The sequence below is a fragment of the Panthera tigris genome, chromosome A1 (assembly GCF_018350195.1).
Source record: "Panthera tigris isolate Pti1 chromosome A1, P.tigris_Pti1_mat1.1, whole genome shotgun sequence".
NCBI lineage: Eukaryota > Metazoa > Chordata > Mammalia > Carnivora > Felidae > Panthera > Panthera tigris.
This window is the reverse complement of record NC_056660.1, coordinates 79,526,095-79,545,630: the sequence shown is the minus strand read 5'-3', so window position 1 is coordinate 79,545,630 and position 19,536 is coordinate 79,526,095. Positions and strand designations below refer to the sequence as shown.

The 19,536-nt window shown below is 53.5% G+C and overlaps 1 protein-coding gene across 5 annotated transcripts; it reads right to left on the bottom strand.

The window, feature by feature from the left end:
* Window positions 1-83: 83 nt before the first annotated feature.
* On the bottom strand, window positions 84-19,391 carry NAXD (NAD(P)HX dehydratase). 5 transcript variants are annotated; one of them, XR_006215358.1, is made up of 12 exons: window positions 19,163-19,282; window positions 15,377-15,527; window positions 12,679-12,724; window positions 11,896-11,984; window positions 9,792-9,900; window positions 6,058-6,117; window positions 4,240-4,290; window positions 4,055-4,159; window positions 3,362-3,500; window positions 2,129-2,249; window positions 998-1,243; window positions 84-205 (listed from the first exon to the last, which is right to left on the bottom strand). XR_006215358.1 is itself a non-coding variant. In XM_042980130.1 (11 exons), exons 1-11 carry the CDS (start codon window positions 19,332-19,334, stop codon window positions 1,093-1,095), a joined length of 1,068 nt encoding a protein of 355 aa, XP_042836064.1. In that variant the 5' UTR covers window positions 19,335-19,391; the 3' UTR covers window positions 84-1,092. The 5 variants fall into 5 exon arrangements, 4 of the variants coding, with proteins under 4 accessions (XP_042836064.1, XP_042836057.1, XP_042836077.1 ...); XM_042980130.1 differs by lacking the exon at window positions 19,163-19,282 and adding an exon at window positions 19,289-19,391 and having other exon boundaries at window positions 84-1,243; XM_042980123.1 differs by having other exon boundaries at window positions 84-1,243.
* Between the last annotated feature and the right edge of the window lie 145 nt (window positions 19,392-19,536).

Genomic DNA, 19,536 nt, shown 5'->3' with positions numbered 1-19,536 from the left:
TAATTTTCGTAACAGCCACTTGCCCCTAGCTACAGGAATTTTGAGCAAGAGGGTTTGTACTTAGAGCAAACCTATAAAAACCGTTGCTGTGACTACTACAGTTTATTTTCAGCAGAAGGAAAGGCCGAGCGCATTTTAACAACGTTGGCGACAGGCTTTTACATTTTCATCTCCCTGCTGTGTCCTCACCTAGGAAAGGCGTCTGCTAAAAAAGGAATACAAAACCATGCGTTGAAATAGTCACCAGGATTTAGACAGAATTCCCCAAAACGAAAAACAGGAAGTTTTTAAAGTTACACCTGAAACAAGGGGGGTGGGGAGGGAGAGACAGGTTTTTAAGAAATGTGGCTTTAAAGGAAGGATCCATTTGAGGTAGGGGTCACACAGTATCACCCCAAACATCAGGGGAAAATGGCGTTTGAAGGAACCACATGGGTCACGAGCGGCTGCCCAGGCATCACACAGACATCAACTTCTTGACCAGAATCTGCTCCTGAGGACACACCACCTCCAACCAGCAGGGCCCTGCTGTCCGACCGTGTTCAGTCCCCGTGCCCCGATGGGCCACGTCGGAACCCCACCCACCGCTCAGGGCTGTGTCGTTTCCTCCAAAAACCAATCACTGATTGTTCTGAAATGCTTCCATTAGCCCAAACCACCAATGCTTATTTCTGCCGGGTTTCAATGTAATCAGTGTTTAAAAAGCAAACGTGAACGAGAAAACGAAGGCCACGCCACCCAGTGGGCCTCAATTTTAAAAAGCACAGCTCATCATCGTGCAGGTATTTGGACAGGACCCAGGGGATCCCCGTGGGGGGGCATCTAGCACGGGGAGCTCCTCACAGAAACAGGAAGCAGGCCGAGTCCACAGCACCAGCTCAGCGGCCAGGACCGTGTACGTCTTTCTCTCCATCACTGCTGAACAGCCAGGAAAGTTCAGGAATCCCGTTCAGTGTCCCTGTAACACCTATAGCTACGTATTAAGGCCAAAACCAACCTGTGGATCATGCTGCTCTCGTACCCCGAGGACGGGGACCCGCGACAAACGCAGCATCCCCATCCGTGGTGCGGCCTGCTTCCCGTTGCCTCGGCTCAGGTTTCGAAGAGTCTGCGGAACGCGGGCCCGACCTCCGCGATCATGTCGGTGGTGGTGGTGGAGCGGCCGTGCTTCTGGAAAGCCTGGTGGCTGCACTGGCGTGTGAGAGAGCATGCACCCAGGGCGGCCAGGAGCAGAGGGCTGGACCTGGAGGGAGGACCGTCAGACAGGCTCCACTTTCCCTCCCACGTCCCCCTGACACCCCAAACAGATTCAAGCCTGCTGGGCCCCTGAGGCAGAAGGCGGCTTTATGACCAGGGACACGGATACGCCCGGACACAATACCCACCTGCCTGGAGGACACACCGCAGCTTCCCCCCACAAAGCATGGCCTAGAGCGCCCTCGGTGCCAGGGTGCGAGGACGACCAAAGATCTGAGAACGCGGGTCCTCGCCCCCGTCTGACACCAGACCCCCGTGTGGCACCCGCACGGTTCCTGCCCACCAGCAGTGCCGCCACCCTGCAGGTCCCATAAAGCTTCACGGGTGTCGAGGGGGCCTCCAGACCCGGGACATCCCGTCCCGGCCCATGTGGCCACCAGTGTCACATGATGCGTGTGGAGGACGGGGTGGGGGAACCTGCCCGAGCTCACAGTTCCGACCCGGAACGTGAGCCAAGCCTGCATCTCCCAGTCCTGCCACTCAGAGGAAACTCCACTCTTTCGGGACAACGGGCACAGCCGGCTCCCCTAGGCCCCGCGTGTTGGTCCCACGCTTCTGCCGTACGAGGGGGTACACCTCGTACCCCCTGGAACAGGGTCCCAAGCATGGCCGCCATGTTAGAATTAACTGGGGGGCTTTAAAAACTCCTGACACCTCGGAGCCATGGGCGCCAAGCAACAGGGCAGGGCCCCAACCTCACATGGAGCAGGAGCTGTGCGGGTGACTGTCCTGGGACCCCCCCTGCCCTGGGGTCGCCTCCACGTGATCCCGAGCTTTCCCCTGCAATGTTCCAAGCGGCTAAACGTACGAGCAAACGAAGTGGCTCACACGGCTGGGAACCGGAAGGACAAGGGAGGAAGACGTCACATACCCGTTTGTCTTCTCGGGGCTGGCGTGCAGCGCCCAGTGCACCAGGACACCCAGGGCGCCCGACATCAGGTCTCCCTGGCCGCCACACCTGCGGCTGCTGCCTTCGTGGGCACACTCGAGCACTGCGGGGCAGGAGGGACAGGGCCGTCAGAGCGAACTGGCCTGTGCCCGGGGTGTGATTTGGATCAGCTCCGGCCCTTCCTGTCTGCTCCTAATGAGGCGGTGTGTTTTAAGGAGAGCAAAGCCAGACGGGTCTGGAACCACCTGAGCCGTGCAGGTGGCGAGCAGACTCGTACAACTGGTAGGGCGCTGCCGGAACACATCGGAGAATAGCACAGGTACATGGGGTGGCCAGGCTCATGGGCTCCGAGAGCCCAGGCCACCCAGGGACCAGCACCGCCTTCAGGGAGGTGCGTGCCACGCGAGTGCCCCCGGCACAGACCCAGCTGTGACCGTTTCGTTCACTCTGTGTCACGAGCAGCTGCTCTGAAAATACGGATCTTGAAAACGGGTTATTACAGCCTCTGAATGTGTCACACTCCAGAGCTCTCTCCAGCAATAAAAGCCCCAAGGGTCTCAGGGTCCCCCAGAGGACACGTGCTGTGTCTGTTGACCGCGGCCACATGAGTTGAGCACTCTCGGTGCTCAAGGGTTTCTTCCCCCTTACAGCAGGTGACAGTCCTGGGTCACGCTGTTACAGCCAGTGTGCTCCCTGCCCCCCATCATGGTAAGTGAGCGGAGGACCGGCTTTCAGGGCACTAGGGAGGCACTGCAGCCGCCAGAACCTCCCCCTGCTCGGCCCACTCAACAGCCCACAGGCCCTGGCGCAAGGACGAGGGGGACGCAGCCCCTCCAGCACCTGGCAACCCCTTCCCCGGGGTCGGCTCTGAGCACCTCCTCACTCTCCCACTGTTTTCACAATAGAACAGAATGCGGTAGAATAGTCAAACTCGTCTATGACCCCGCAGGAGTGGGAGGCAGCAGGCCAGGGACCCTGGAGCAGCCCCTGCTGACGGGACCGCGTCGCCACCACCCCTAGCGATGGGGAGGGTGAACGCCCTGCGTGCTCAGTCCCCTTTGCCAAACAGGAATAAAACTAAGCTCATCAGGAAGTCCCTCTGTGTGGAACACGTGTGGCACAAGGGACCACATGTGCCACGGGGATGGGTCTTCCAGAGCCCAGGGCCCAGCACGGCCATCCGGGCTGACAGGCGTGAGGCCTACAGCTACCCACCGTGTTCGCCGTCAGAAAGCACGTCCCGCTCCCCTTTCCGGACCACGGTCACATTCCCCAAGGCCTGGCTGAGTCTCCGTACGGCTTCACGATGATCACTGCCTTCACGATGATCACTGCCGTTCACAAGGTCCCTAAGCTGCGAGGTGGGACATCACAGACAAAGCTGTCGGTGGACGCCAATGGCGGCACGAGCAGCACAAATACCGCCCTCCTGTTGACACGGAACACTGCCCGTGGTGGAACTTTCAAGGCTCACAGAAGTGACACAGGCCTGAATGATGATGCGCTAACATTCACGGGGTGCTCAATATGGAAGAACTCGTGGGTTTACATCCGTTGTGTCATTTCGTCCTCACAGGCCCTACGAGGTGATGCCGTCATTACCCACATTCCACAGGCCAGGCAACGCGGGCAGGGATGGGCTGATCCACAGAGCACCCACCCACCTCTCATCCACCAAGAGACATGCTAGCGAGAAGATGCCCCATCATCACACGCCCCGCCAGGAACCAACAGCACTGTTAGCATGTGGGGAACACGCATCTACCCGCTGGCCGTGTGCAGGGACAGGTGGGGCAGAATCACAGCATCGTCCCACCCCGTCTTCGAGAGTGGAGGGGGGGACCTCACACCCCATCCCAGGAGGGACTCAGGCTCACTCCCCGTCTCCTGGGAGGTCAGCAAACTCACCACGGCATCAGAGAGTCTGGTGAATTCCCCGTGGTTGGGAGTGAGAACGGCCTTCCGGTAGCCGTGGATGAGGGCCGGGTGCTGAGCAATGAGCCACAGCCCATCCTGCAGACAAGAACAGGTATTTAGCGCACAGCCTCGGGGCCTGGCTGTGAGAAGGGGAGCAGAGGAGAGGCCACACTCACCGCATCGATGATGATGGGGACATCCCTGGCCTTGGATGCTTCTAAGATGCCCTACAAGGAAAAGGAAACCACACTGAGGACAAGCCCTCACCCCACCCCTCGTTGGAATTCAAAGAACACCAAGCAAGCAGTTCCGCAATGAATTACAACAACAGGTCATTGACAAGCAGAAATTAAATGTGGGCAACAAACAGAACAGACCCCCCCTGACCCAACAGCAGGCCCCTCTGGAAGTCAGGGCCAGCCCACAGGGTGGACCCCAAGGCACAGTCTCCCACTCTCCCATCAGCACTCACCGGGGTTCCCAAATCATCAGTTCTTATGCAAATTTCCTAACACTTTATGTTTTAAAATAAGTGACCACGGGGCACCTGGGCGGCCTTCCATTAATATCCTCAGCTCTGGTCAGGATCCCAGGTGGGACTGAGCCCTACACTGGGCTCTGCGCTACCAGGGGGGAGCCTGCTTGGGACCCTCTCTCTTACCCTCCCCTGCTCACATATGCACTCGCATGTGCCTGCTCTATCTCGAAATAAACTTTAAAAATAAAAAGATAAATAAAACCAGTGATGATAATAAGCAATAAATCACCTCTGACAAGGTTATACTCCAAGTTTCAGAAGTTTTTTACTAAATTATCTTTTTTTCCCAGTATATGAAGTTTATTGTCAAATTGGTTTCCATACAACACCCAGTGCTCATCCCAAAAGGTGCCCTCCTCAATACCCATCACCCACCCTCCCCTCCCTCCCACCCCCCCCTCCCTCCCACCCCCCCATCAACCCTCAGTTTGTTCTCAGTTTTTAAGAGTCTCTTATGCTTTGGCTCTCTCCCACTCTAACCTTTTTTTTTTTTTTTCCCTTCCCCTCCCCCATGGGTTTCTGTTAAGTTTCTCAGGATCCACATAAGCTATCTATCCATAATCAACATACATACACTTGCTTATTGCTATGAACCAGTATTTTACAAGATCATGTGCTGCAAATGCACTTGAAAGTAGAAAACATTAAGAAAACAATGAAACAAGAGCCCTGCTCTAGGACGGCTGGTGTCCTTGGAACAGGAGAAGAGGAAGGACACAGACAACATGGAGACAACTGTGTGATGGCACAGCAGGAAGGCCAAGGAGACAGGCCTCAGGAAAAAGCAAACCTGCCGACACTCTGCTGTCAGACATCTTCCAGGACAGGGGGAGCGGGGGGACCAATGTCTGCTGTCCCAGCCCCCGCCTGTGGTTGTCTGTGGTGGCCACCTGAGCAGGCAGGTACAGATGTCTAGTGCCTCAATGGCGTAAACTCCAGTGTCTTCTGGGCCCAAGAGGAAAAGCAAAGGAACCAGGGGATAAATCCAGGACAGGTGACAGCTGCCTTAATGACGGCCCTGACTTGGGATTTGTAAGATGTGTCGATCTCTGTGAGGCAACTGTTTGACTTAGGCTTCAAGCGAAACGGTCCAAGATATGTACTGAGCAGCTAGGACATCGCCAGGTCACACGCTCTGGACCTCCAGAAAGCATCTTGTGATGTACACCGGCTCAGAGTCCAAAGACCGTCCCCGAAGCCCCAGCTCTGCCACTTAGAGTTGAGTGAACTTAAATCACTTTACTTCTGTGAGACCGGGTTTTCTGATCGCTAAAATAAGGATAAGGCCTTGAGTAATACTCTGAAGTTTGTATGAGGACTAGAGATACCGCCTCTAAAGATTTACCCAGCTCTTGGCAAGGGAGCTGACAGTCCACAAATGGTAGCTGCAGTAATCATTTTAAGTACACAGTCTAGCCCTGAGCCTGACAACTGCTTAGGTCTAACACACATTTACCTTTAAATTCCTATTTCCTTCAAGTAAATTATTTTGGAGGCTCCGAGGACCTGCACATACCTGAAATGCAACCATTAAAAAAAGGAAACAGTAAAACAAAATACATGGTAAGCAGAAATAACTTAAAACATTAAAAGGTAAATCCACATACGTTTCACACAAAGTTATTCTGAAAATGAAACGAAGAGCCCATGAGACCAGAGCTGCCCTGCCCCATGGCCTCAGTGGTCCTTTGCTGACACTGGTGTGAGCGACGGGAGAGCGGCCAAAAGCCCCCTCAAACGAGGGTCGGGGCACAGGAGCCTCGTGGAGCCGTACTTCCTCCCTTACAACGAAAACACTCCTGCTTGCTTGGAATCTGGCTCTCCCATTAGAACAGATTCAGCTTGGCTAATTCCACTTTCCCGGATCTCTGGGTGCAGGCTGCAGCGTCTGGCCACAACGAGGATGCCTCCACCTCTGTGCTTTCCTATCACACTTCTCACAGAGAACAGTGAAGTCCACGTTCAAACACCGAGAAACCTCAGGCAACACAGCGGGGCATCTGAGTCGTGTAACGTCACAGGTCACTTGGCTCTCCTGAAGCACAGAGCCACGTGTCAGTTGCCCACTGAAGGACCAACTGCTTCCATCACTCGGAGGACTCGTACGAAGTGCACTGTGCACGTGGCTTCGTCCCCACTGACTCTGCTGCCAGGACAGCGGCCACAGTGGCGGCGAGGGCCCCAGAACACAGCAGACAGAGGGGAGCCCAGGGAGACCAGCTGATGACACGACCACACCTCTCTCCGTGCACATCCAGTTAGCGCTACAGGGTCCTACAGGGTGGATGGAAAGGAGTGAACGAGCGCCCCCACAGGTCAGAGGAGGCTGCGCAGCAGCCCCGAGTGTCCAGCAGAAAGACGCAGCTGCAAACAAACCAGCAGGGGGCGCCCAAGGGTCAATGGGTTGAGGGTCCCACTCCTGATTTCCGCTCAGGTCGTGATCCCAGGGTTGTGGGCTTGAGCTCTGCATCAGGGCTAAAGATCCTCTCCCTCCTGCCCCCCACCCTGACTCGTGCTTGCTCGCTCGCTCTCTTTAAAAATTTAAAACAAGTAAACCAGGAGTACTCCCTGGGGGACAGGGCTGAGGGGAGAAGGGACGATGGCCCCCAGAGCAGAGTCCTGGCCAGGGCAGCACTCCAGCAGAGGGAACAGCCGTACGCACAACTTGCAGACGGTTATCCTGAAGAAGACGCCCAAAAGAAATGGACGTACACTCATGCACAAATGTTCAAGACATCAGCACTGCAACAGGAAAAAGCCAGAAGCAGCCCAAATGAACTAGTTAAATATGGCATGTGGTGATGTAGCTATTAAGAATCATGAGGAATATACACATACCCTGTCAGGAGAAAGTGTCCAAGACTTAGCACTGAACAAGCACAAACTACAGATAAATAGAATGAGGCTAGTCAAGAGCCTACATTCTAGATCTGGAAAACTCTGGTTCAAAACCAGCATATGAACTGGAAGACTTCACAGCTGCAATACCCGCCCCCCCCCCCCCGCCCCAAGCTGACCTACAGATTCAACACAATCCCCGTCGGAATCCCATCTGCCTCTTCGGCAAACTGACACGCTGATCCTTAACTCCTGGAAAAGTGCACGGGACCTAGGACAGCCAGAATACTCTTGAAATGAACAAAGCTGGAGAGATCCCACAAAGCTTATCGCATAGCCACCGTCATCAGGACTGTGTGGCACCAGCACATGGACAGCCGTACAAACCAATGTACAGAAACCAGAGCCCAGAAATAAACCCTTACGCCCACGGATTTCCAGCAAGGACACCCAGACAGCTCACTCGAGGCAAGTGGAGCTAGAACTGAACATCCACTTGCCAAAGAACACAGGTGGACTGCTTCCTTACACCATACGTCAAAATCAACTCAAAATGGACCACAAACCTAAATATCACAGCTAAAAAACAATTAAGCTCTTAAAAGGCAGGACGTGATCAGAATTAAAAATGTGTGCTGCAAGGGGCACCTGAATGGCTCATTCGGTTAAGTGTCCATCTGACTTTGGCTCAGGTCATGATCTCATGGTCTGTTGGTTCCAGCCCCGTGTTGGGCTCTGTGCTGACAGCTGGGAACCTGGAGCCTGCTTTGGAGTCTGTGTCTCCCTCTCTCTCTGCCCCTCCCCCACTTGCGCTCTGTCCCTCAAAGATGAATAAACATTAAAAAATAATTTAAAGTGTGCTGCAAAAAACAAAAATCAAAAACAAAAATTGTGCAGCAAACACAAGTTCCTCAAAACGTGAACAAAAGTGATCACAAAACCTGTAACAAAGATTCGTGGTGGCGTTAGTCGTAACAGCCCAAGCAGAAGCCACCCAATCGTCCATCAAGTGATGGACAGGTAAACAAAATGTGGTCCATCCACAAGGGAACGTCAAACAGCAATGAAAGGAGTGGAGCCCTGGGCCACAGTGGACACAGACGAACCCCGAAATGCTGGGTAAACACAGCTGGTCACAAATGCCACGTAGTGTAAGACTGAACTGCTAGGAAAGGCCCAGAACAGGCAGAGCCACAGACCATGCCGCCTGACACCTCACCTTGGCGGGGGGGGGGGGGGGGGGGGGGGGGGGGGGGTGTCAGGATTCCAACACGTGAGACTGGAGGGACACACACACTCAGACCACAGCTCTTAAAAGCAGCAGCCAGAATTTTGAGGTTACGTTGAATCCATCCACACCAATAGCATATCTATGTCTCCACAGCACATGAGCAAGAAACCTCGCCATAATTCGATAATCAGCGTCGAGCACGAAAGAAGAAGAAAGAGGCCAGAGAGACTGTTGTGAGCTCCACTCTGTCACGGGGCCAGCGGTGAACTGGTAGGTCACAAAAGGTCAAGAATCCCATCATCCTGAGGGTCATAGGGGCACCAAACACTCTGACCCTATTCCGGCAGGAACCCTCACTTGCCTCTCTTCCCAAAGACAAACCATGTGGCAGAGAGGCTGTCCCAGGCCCTGTCCCACCCACGCTGCGTGGACAGCCACCATCTCAGGACAAGAGCACACTGCAGACCTACTGTGTACGCACGGGGATGCCCCTCCCGTCTCCCTCTCGCCTCACGTGACCCAAGGGGCCTGGCACTCCTCAGCTATGATTGCACCAACTTTTCAGCAAGAGGTCAAGGCTCCAGGGCTGGATGATGCCACCGGGCAGGCAGCATGCCCCCGTGCTGGTGCAGGTGGCTCCGAAGCAGGAGCGCCCCAATGCCCCTCATTTACAGGGTGTCACCTGGAACTACTGTTCAACTGTGCAGGACTGGCTCTCAGATTATCTGCCCCAAATGTCCCAAGTGTTAGCTCTTTCGGCTCTCTGGAGGACAAGTCAGTGGCTGTCCTCCCATGGCAGGCGTCTGTCCCCATGCCTCTTGTTCCAGAGCAGAGTGGGACACCCGCACGTGAGCGATCCCAGTGACTCCCCCGCTGCAGGGTGAAAAGCTGACGCCCCAAGAGCAAGAGACGCATCCCATCCCGGTTGGTTGTTAAAACCTAAAGGTTTGCTACTCTCTCTCTGCCTAGTTCCTCCTCCCTCCCCCAAACCATCTCCATGACTCCATCAAGAGGCACCAGAACACTGAACAGACGCTCCATCAAAGTGCTCGTCTTCTGACTTCTGAGCTCAGTCGGGTCCATGAGAAGAGGGAAGTTCGGTAATTCTCTACATTACTTACCTTAACGTTTTCGAGAAGAACGTTGTCTCTGCCCAGGCCAGGTCCTACCACCAGGGCGTGCAGTCGGGGCAACCATGTCTCCACGTCCCGCACGGCACTGGGGCTGTCGCTGCGCAAGGAAAAGAAGGGCAGAGCACTTACAGTCTGCACGTGTTGGCTTACCCTTTAGGGAGACCACACGTTCTTCTGGATTCCCCGTTCTTATTCCGAGTTCCTTCTCTGTGCCGGCACCACACCCGGCATCCAGCCATCAGCCTCCCTGGCCTCCTCCGCACACGGGTTCTCCCCAGAACACCCAGCTGTGGAAACCTAGCTCTCAACATCTACGATAAGCCAGATAAGACACGTGGCTCCTTCATAACCATCTCTGCCCTCTGGAAGGAACCCGTCTGTCTCCATCACTCACAGGAGGCGCCCGGGGGACCCTGTACAACGGAAGAGCGCCTTCACTTAGCACAAGACCTGACAGCTGGAGGCACTTGTGTCACTCCTTCCCACCCACCATCTCGCTCTTAGACTCTTGGAACCCACCATGTAAAGCCTTGCCCAGAACAACCCCACCATGAGCCCCAAGCAGCCGTGCTTAGTCTTTGTGTGACTGACTGCAGGGACGCAGGCACTTCCAAGAGGGTGCGGTTGTCCAGAACACCCCGCCCCCCGCCCCTGCTCCCAGATGTCTGCATGCTGGGCCGAACCTGCTGACACGCACTCCTGGGTGGCCTCATCCTGTCTCCTGGCTTTAAACCTCTCCCACACGTGAACAACCCGATTTACCCTTTCCCTGACCACCTCCATCTCGTCCGGTGCCTGACGGCAATGCGCTCGGATGTCCGACAGGCAAGTGAAAACACACCCAAAAGCCAGCCCCTGACGGTCAGGCTCACCCGAACCTGCTCCCCCACGCCCCCACCTTGTTAATGGACAACCAGCTTGGACCGAAGCCAGGACGGCCTTCACAACTCTTTTCCTTCTACCCCACATCCCACCTGTCAGCAGCCCCTGGGCTGTACTTTCAAACGTGCCGCGAATCTACCCCCTTCTCCTACTCGTACCCATCACTCACTGTCACCTATGACACCCCCATGCAACCCCTGCTTCCACCCTGGGCCCCAAGAGCTGTCAACACAGCAGCCAGACGAGCCTGTTACAATATCCACTGGATGCGGCTGTTGCCCTGCTCAGGGGCTCCAGCGGCCCCTCTGCACTTCCATGAAAGCCAGACCCTCGTGATGACCCCCACAACCTGCTAAGCTTGACCCTGAACCTCTCTGGTCACCTGCCCTACCTGGAGCTCCTATTGCTCCCCAACACCCCGCAGCCTGAGCTGTTGCATCAACCCTTCCCCGTGTCTGCAGGGCCCTACCTGAACGCACCCTCTGGGCCCCCGCTCACGATCACCCCACGGAAAAGCACACACACGCCACGTGCATGCACCCCATGTGACATGTGGTGTTCCATCCCCTGCCCTGGCTCTCCGCGTGGTCTTTACCGCCCTCTGACACACTTGTCCTACTTGTCTGTCTCCAGGACTTTGCTGCCCAGTAGGACAGACATCAGCCCCATGTGGCTACTTAAGTTTAATTAAAATAAAAGCTCAGCTTCTGAGTCCCACTGGCCACATTTTAAGTGCTGGGTAGCCACGCGTGGTCAGCAGCAAGGAGAACGTTTTCATCACTGCAGAAAGCTCTAGGGCACAGGGCTGTCCCAGAAAGGAAGCTGCACAGAAGCAGGTGTTTTGTCTGCTTGGTCCTATACTGTCCCTCTGGAAGCAGGGCAGGGACTGGAAGGGGAAGCATTTGCTGAATGAGGAAACGGCCCCACTACGGTCCGACGGGCTCCTCATTACTGCTGTGGGGGCGTGGCCACAGGCAAGGCCCCAACCTCTCCCTGGAGGCCTCAGCCCTTTCTGACAGCCACGGCGCACAGGGCCCTGGTGGCCCGAATCTCGTCCCACGCTGCACACACATGGCTGCTGGGCTTCTGACCTTACGGCTTTGTCCCCTCTCCTGAGGGCACCTCCCGTCACCTCCCAGCACAGCAGCCACCGGGCAGAGGCGCCTGCAGCCCCTGACGAGCTGTGAACCACCCGCACGGCCCCACTCACAGAACAGGGTGAACGATCAGCTCCGGGCTGTACGACTTGATCACGGGAGCAGCCTCCCGCGTGCAGAACACGTGCGATAGATCTGCACCCTAAGAAACGAGCACAAGGGTGGACTCAAAGCACGGCCCACCCGGCAGGCTCCGAAGGGGTGTCCGTACAAGCCCCTCGCCGCGGCCCCACACTAGGGTGAGGTGGCTCAGAGCAGGACAGACCCTAAGGAAAGGTCTGCAGAGAAAGCCTTTTGCCGCACCCCCTCCCCCCCAAAAGGCAGGTCAACCCAGACCAACTCAGCTGTGTCACCCTAAGGGCCGCGGGGGGGGCACATTTCACTCATACTGTGCCGACAGGGCTATTAGGACTTGATCAAAGGCCTAGGAAGTCGCGAGGTGTAAAGACGCCAACTGCTTAAGGCAGGACAGAGGCGGTGTCCCAGGATTGCACTGAAGTACAGTCCTAATGAAACTTCAGTTAAAAACTCCCAGTTCTTTGGTCACAGCACAAGGTCAGGATAGATTTCAAGGTGCTTTTCGGGGCATCTGGGGGTTCAGTCGGTTAAGTGTCTTACTCTTGGTTTTGGCTCAGGTCATAATCTCACAGTTCAAGGGATCAAGTCCTGAATCAGGCTCTGTGCTGACAGTGCAGAGCCTGCTTGGGATTCTCTCTCCCCCTCTCTCTGCACCGCCCCCCGCCCCCGCCCCTGTCTCCTTCTCTTCCTTTCAAAAATAAACTTTAAAAGACAAAGACAAGCTCTTCACTAGACAGAGAAGCTGTAAACAGACCTACCACTTTGAGAGCGGAAATTGCTGCGAAGTAGGGGGCTCCTGTGTACCTAAAAAGGAAGATACTTACAGTCAGAAACTACTGGGAAAGAGTCAATACAGCAGGTTTATCAGAGGGTTACAAAGACATGAATCACATGGCCCAAGGCCCAACACCTCGCAGGTGCTCAGAAAATGTTCAGTGAACTTCAGCAAACATGGGTCACGACCAGACAAGTCACTGTGTCACATAAGACCTTTGTGCCACATCAGGACCGCCACTCTCTGCAGCACGGTGCCCACACAGAAGACGGAGGCGGCCACGTGAGCTCACTGAAGGGTCTGCCAGGAGACCCCCAGGGGCAGGGGAGCACAACACAATCAGGCACCGAGACTCACACAGCTTCCTCCTGCTTCCGCCCTACCATTCCAGAATGCCTATAACTGTTTTTAAGGTTGCATCAAACACAGAAAGGAAAATTCTTTTTGGGGGGGGAAGAGGGGAGAGAGAACCCATTCACATAAGGGCGAGGGGGCAGAGGGGTGGAAGGAAGGAGAGGAACTAAAGCAGGCTCCACACTCAGCAAGGAGCCTGATGCGGGGCTCGACCCCATAACCACGAGATCATGACCTGAGCCAAAATCAAGAGTTGGACGCTTAACCTACTGAGCCACCTAGGTGCCCCTAGAGAGGAAAATTCTTGAACTTGTCATCGGACTAGTGTAACCTTTACGTCAATCCCGAGCAGCGAAGGGAACCTAGGAAAAAGGCTGAGGACTCTCTACACGAGACACTCTCCCAGAGCAGGGCCGCCAACGGGCCGGGAGCACAAGGCAGGACACACACATCCTCTCTGGCCCACCCCACAACGAGGACACAAAACAACGAAAACCAGCTTGCCTACTTGCCCAGCAGAAGCTGCCCATAGTCACAGGGCAGGGGGGCGGGGGATGCTTGCTGGTGGCAGCACACACACTGGTATCTGGAAGGCTAACAATGTGTCCTTACTGTATTATCATGTGGGGTACCATAAGGCTGTCACTTCACACATCTCTGAAGTGCTTGAATTTTTATAAACAAGTACATAATGCTTTTCTAACCAGAATGAAGAAGATCCTACTTTAAAGGTTAGTTCCTAAAGCTAATGGACAGATTTTAAATTAGATAATTACCCCCTAGCACGCTACACTACCAGACTATCTAAAAAGAAAACCTGAAGACCAATTCTTCCCATGCAAACGTCCCAAAATACAAAGCCAGAGATGGAGGGGATCTGAGGAATAAAACCCCCGACATGCTCAACACTCTCAAGGGGGCCGGGACCCAAGGGCCTGGCAGGGGCCCCCATCCCAGAGGCCGGAGGAGGGCTGTCTTTTAACTGGGGGCCTAAAGGAAGAAAGGCAGCTAAGAGCTAGTGATCCAAGAGTCCAACATGCGGTAGCAGGAAGAGAACCAGGTGCGACATGACAGCCAGTAAAAGGCAAACTTCCCCCATCCAAAGGGATCATGTCTACAGACAGAAAGCACTCAGCAAATCTCAACATTATTGAAAAGAAGACACACCCAGACACATCTGGAGAAAACTGCAGAATTCTTAAAAAAAAAAAAAAAAAAAAGAAAACCTTACAAACAGCCAAGCAAGAGTAAATTACTTACTTACAGATTAAGGTGAACTTTTAAGGTGCAGAGTGGAGGCTAGAGGACAATATGATCACGTGCGTGGATTACCAGAGAAAATCGCTGCCACCTCGGCCAAGGCGCAACTCAGCCTGCCTAGCAAGACACCGGGGGTGTGCAAGTCCTCCACGGGCCCCCTGCACACTCTGCACAAAGACCATGCCAGAAGAGGCCAAGGACTCCTACCCTGACTGCAGCCCACCAGGCCAGGCAGGAAGCAGACAGCAGTGTAAGTGGCAATATACAAAGTGACAGTCAGCAGTGAGAGCTCTCTAGGAATTCTTAGATCACGTGTTCACTCTCCCCAGAGGCATTTCTAATTCACAGTAGGTAGAAAAGGCAGCCACTAGCTACATTTGAAAGTATAATAGGGGCATCTGGGGGGCTCAGTCAGTCAAGCGTCCAACTTTGGCTCACCATCAGTGAGTTCAAGCCCCGCAACAGACTCTGTGCTGATAGCTGGGAGCCTGGAACCTGCTTTGGATTCGGTGGCTCCCTCTCTCTCTCTACTCCTCCCCCATTCGCATGCGGTCCCTCACTCTTAAAAATAAATAAACATTAAAAAACAAGGACAAATTACAAAATGTTACGCGTCGAATAACTCAGCGGCAAAATATATAAAACCAGAAGAGAGACCGGGCCATGAGAAAAGGGTAGGCTCTAATTTCATTAATGACTCCCACGAACATCTTCAAATTGACAAAGTACACCAAACACATGCTGTTTTTATCCTGATTACAAAGTAATACCTATTTGTAGCATGGAGCCTGGTCCATATAGACAAGGGTAAGGCAAGAAAAAACAGCCTCAGTCTCCACCACAGGCAAAATCGTAACACTGACACACCCCCGCGGACCGCACACTCAGGGCCCGTTTTCTCCTATTCAGTCAAGAAGCTCATCACTGAAAGATACCGAGTGTTGTAACATGGAACTACATTTAGAGATGATTACTGGGGTCTAACTGGACAGATGGCGGGCCGCTAAGGAGGCAGACAGCCAGGTAACAGAGGTTGTTGACACGCTAACGTGGTCCAAGTCACTTACTCCTGGCAGCCTCCGACTATACCTATTCTTCCGTCCTGACCTTTGTGCTTCTTGGTGGTTAGAGGAGGGATGATATTCCTCACCAGCTGTAAAGTATTTTCCATATCCGTTATTGAATGTGGTTTATGCAATGAAAATGCTCTTCTTAAAACTGAAAAACAGGAAAACAAATTATTTAGAAAAATAAGTATCCATCGGCATACACAAAAGAGACTGAAACAAGACAGCCTGTTAACCAAAACACCTCACAAAGCTGACTTAATATCAATGCTAGATTTTTATCCAAAGGCTTATTTTATTTCTATAAGCAAATGTTTGGAAATTACAACACAAAACACAAGCTGTACATTATCAAATTTGTTTCTGAAATGTATCATTTTGAAGTCTGGCTAATCTTTCAGAAAATGTTTTTAATGCATTCCTACTTAATAAACTATACACATTCCATTTCAATCCTCCTTTAAGTCTTTTTTCTCAAACTGGAAAAGCAACTTCCCACTTGTTACCTTTCACGGTCACATTCAAGTCTGAGATTCACATTACTCCCAATTTGCCAGTCATGATTCTGACACTCAGTTGGATACATTAAGTAGTCCAGAAATGGGGGGCGCCTGGGTGGCTCAGTAGGTTAAGTGTCCCACTCTTGATTTCGGCTCAGGTCATCGTCTCATGGTTTTTGAGTTCAAGCCAATGCACTGATAGGGCAGAGTCTGCTTAGGATTCTCTCTCTCTCTCTCTCTCTCTCTCTCTCTCTGCCCCTCCCGTGTGCACTGTCTCTCAAAATAAACTTTAAAAACTTAAAAAAAAAAAAAAAAGCAACCTAGAAATGGCATTCTAAATAATAAGGTGATTTTTAACTGTCAGCCCCATACTTTCTACCTTCTTGCAAACCAACACAAGCTACGACTCAAAACAATCACTGTAAACCTCTGGCCAAGAAAAGGCACAAGTGGGCTTGCTCAGGGACAGCCCCAGCCCGCTGACCCCTGTGCTTCCAAAGTCCCGGGGAGTGTCCACAGTGCCACCTCCCAGAGGCGCTGCCTGTCCACACCCCAAATCTGGGGGCTGCACAGTCTCCTCGTGGGCACCCCCTGGTGAGCTGCATGAAGGGAGCTAGAGCCATTACAGTCACATGTGACAAATCACTGCTTGAGAGCAATCCACACGGTCATGAAAATGGTTGCTCTGTGTTTGTTCCAAACGTTAGCACATCTACGTAAGGACCGGACTGGACAACACAAGAATATCAAAGAACGGCCACTCCTTCAAATTCTCCACATCAAGAAATACAGTTGCTTTTTACATTTTTTTAAAATTTATTTATTTTTGAAGGAGAGACAGAGTGTAAGTGGGGGAGGAGCAGAGAGAGAGGGAGACACAGAATCCGAAGCAGGCTCCAGGCTCCGAGCTGTCAGCACAGAGCCCGACGCGGGGCTTGAACCCATGAACCCTGAGATCATGACCAGAGCCGAAGTCGGGCCATTAACCGACTGAGCCACCCAGGTGCCCCTATGGTTGCTTTTTAAAGTCTAGAATTGTGAAAGCACAATCCAAACTTACCGGTCATTCAAGGGTTGTTCTGGGTTCCTGACAATGTTGTGGTTTATCAGGGACCGTAACTTTATGCTAAGGACTTAGCCACACACAAAATACTCCTAAGGCCACCCCACAGCCCTTTGCCTACACAGAACATGGTTCAGCCCCACCTACAGATTCAGGCTAGGGGTCCCCTCACCCCCAACCACCTTAGAGTGGCACAGAGCAAGACACTCCATAGACGTTGGATGAATTCAAAGCATGTTGGTTTATTCTCATTAGAAGCCAGTCTGTCCACTTACAGACCAGGACACTGGAGCCCAGGGAGACAGGCCTGTGAGGACACCTGGGTTAGTGACAAGTAAGCCAGGCCAGAAGACACCGCTGTACCAAAATGCTGCCGTTTTAAGGCAAATCGTTTTTCTTTAACCAAATAGTCACCACACCAACCAAAAGACGAGACAGAGATGATCAAACCTGTTTCAACTGCCCCCATAACCATTAGGGTCTGGGGAATAAAACCACTCGGGAAGTATGGCATTTTCACTCGTGAACCAGTAAATCCACGCTGCTCACCAGCACCCGCCCCATCCACCTGAGGGCCAAACCAAGGTCAGTTACATTTCCTTACACTTGGAAGTTAATCGGTTTCAGCTGGCTTACCGGGGGCAGACCCCGTTCGGTGTTGTCCACAGAAATATTTAAATAGAAACATCAAAGTTCTGCAGGAGAAAAAGGCCTTGACCAAAGGCGATTCCAAATGTATCCAATTAAGGGGCGCCTCCGCCGCTCAGTCAGTTAAGCTGTCTGACCAGCTCAGGTCATGATCTTGCGGTTTGTGAGTTTGAGCCCCGAGTCCGGCTCTGTGCTGACAGCTCGGAGCCTGGAGCCTGGAGCCTGGAGCCTGGAGCCTGGAGCCTGGAGCCTGCTTGGGATTCTGTGTCTCCCTCTCTCTTTGCCCCTCCCCTGCTCATGCTCTGTCTCTCTCTCTCAATAATAAATGTTAAAAAAAAAAAAAATTAATCCAATTAAGTCACCTGGTCTTCACAACAATTCTGAGTCTGGAAGAACAGGTCAAACCTGCCCGTTTTTTGTTTGTTTTAAGTGGCTGAGGCCGACTGGAGAACTGAACGGATTTCGTAAGCCTGGGCTGTTTTCTGGAATTACTTACCACCAACGACCCTCCTGATAACATGTCTCTTTGTGCCCGCTGTGCCTTTACACTAACGAGACCCGTCCTAATTTGGAGTCCCTGCACCTGACAGCATTCTGGACAATAACAGAGATGTCCTAAAGCTAGCACAAGGGGTCAGTGCTCGAGAACTCCACCTGTGTTTTGGTAAAAGTTCAGCAGGTCGGCTTAGTAATAAATCTTCAAACTCCAAGAGAAATACTAACTCATCACAGGGTACAAATTTAGGAGAAAGGGCTACCAGTAAAAAGTCTCTGAACAAACTGTGACCAGAGGCTCCATATGCGTCTCAAAGCGTTTGGCACCTGAAACTAATGGCATGCTGTGTGTCAACACGACTTCATACTGTGTGTCAACTATCGCGCAGAAAAACAAAAACCCAAAACTCCTTAGGTTATTCTGTGCCAGGCCCAACTATATACACGCCTTTGGTAAAATCCATCTGATGACTATTACAGCAAAAGTAAATTTTACCACTTCAGTTACTTACTGGCTAGGGAACCGTGGCTTGCTTAATTTTCGTTTTCTCAGAGCCTCTTCCACACAAAGGCGGATAAACAAATGTCTCCACCGTGTTGTGAGAAGTGAGAAAATACAATATACAAGCTCTTTCACGGCTTAAAATATATTCCTGTATCTTACACAAACACAAATAATGTACATGTACATAAACATCCACAGGGCAGAGAGGAAAACCCCTCGAGGGGGTACGGGGCTCCGACTGGGACACGCTTGTTCCTTACGCGCCTAAATCCTTTTACACCGTCCGTCCTACTTAACAGCCGAGGCCGGGGCTGGGTCCTCGGGGGGTCATTCGGGTGAACCCCGCATGCGACCTGGGCCCCAGGCGCGCCCACCGGGGCCGGGCTGCGCGGGGCGCCCCAGGACCCGCTCGGTCCCTCGCCCAGCGCTTCCGGCACTTCCAGTCCGAGACGCGGAGGAAACTCTGCACCGCCTCGGCCGGCCTGCTGGCCCTGGCCCGGCCCCCCCGACGCCCCCGCGTCGTCCCCGGCTTTCGGCGGCGCCTCCCGTCCGGACGAGCGCCTGCGGCCAGGTACCTGCGTCCAGCGGCGGCCCGTAGAGCGCGAGGGCGGCCGACAGCAACGCAACCACGGCTGCGCCGGCGACCACAGCCCCGGCCCCCGCCCGAGTGGCCATCCCCGCAAGGACGATAGCGACCTTACCTCGCCGGCCGACCCGGGCAGCCACCCAGACGCGACCCACGACCATCGGCGGACTTCCGGGCTCGCGCCCCGCCCCGCGCCGCCGCCGGAAACACGGCGGCCCGCGCCGAACCGGAAGCAGGCGCTCAGTCCGGCCTCGCCCCACCCACAGGCCAGCCTCCACCAGTCATAGTTGGTCTCCTATGATTGACAAGCTCAATGCCCAACCCAGCAGGGCCCCAGCTCCGGACGCCTGGAGTTTTGCCGGA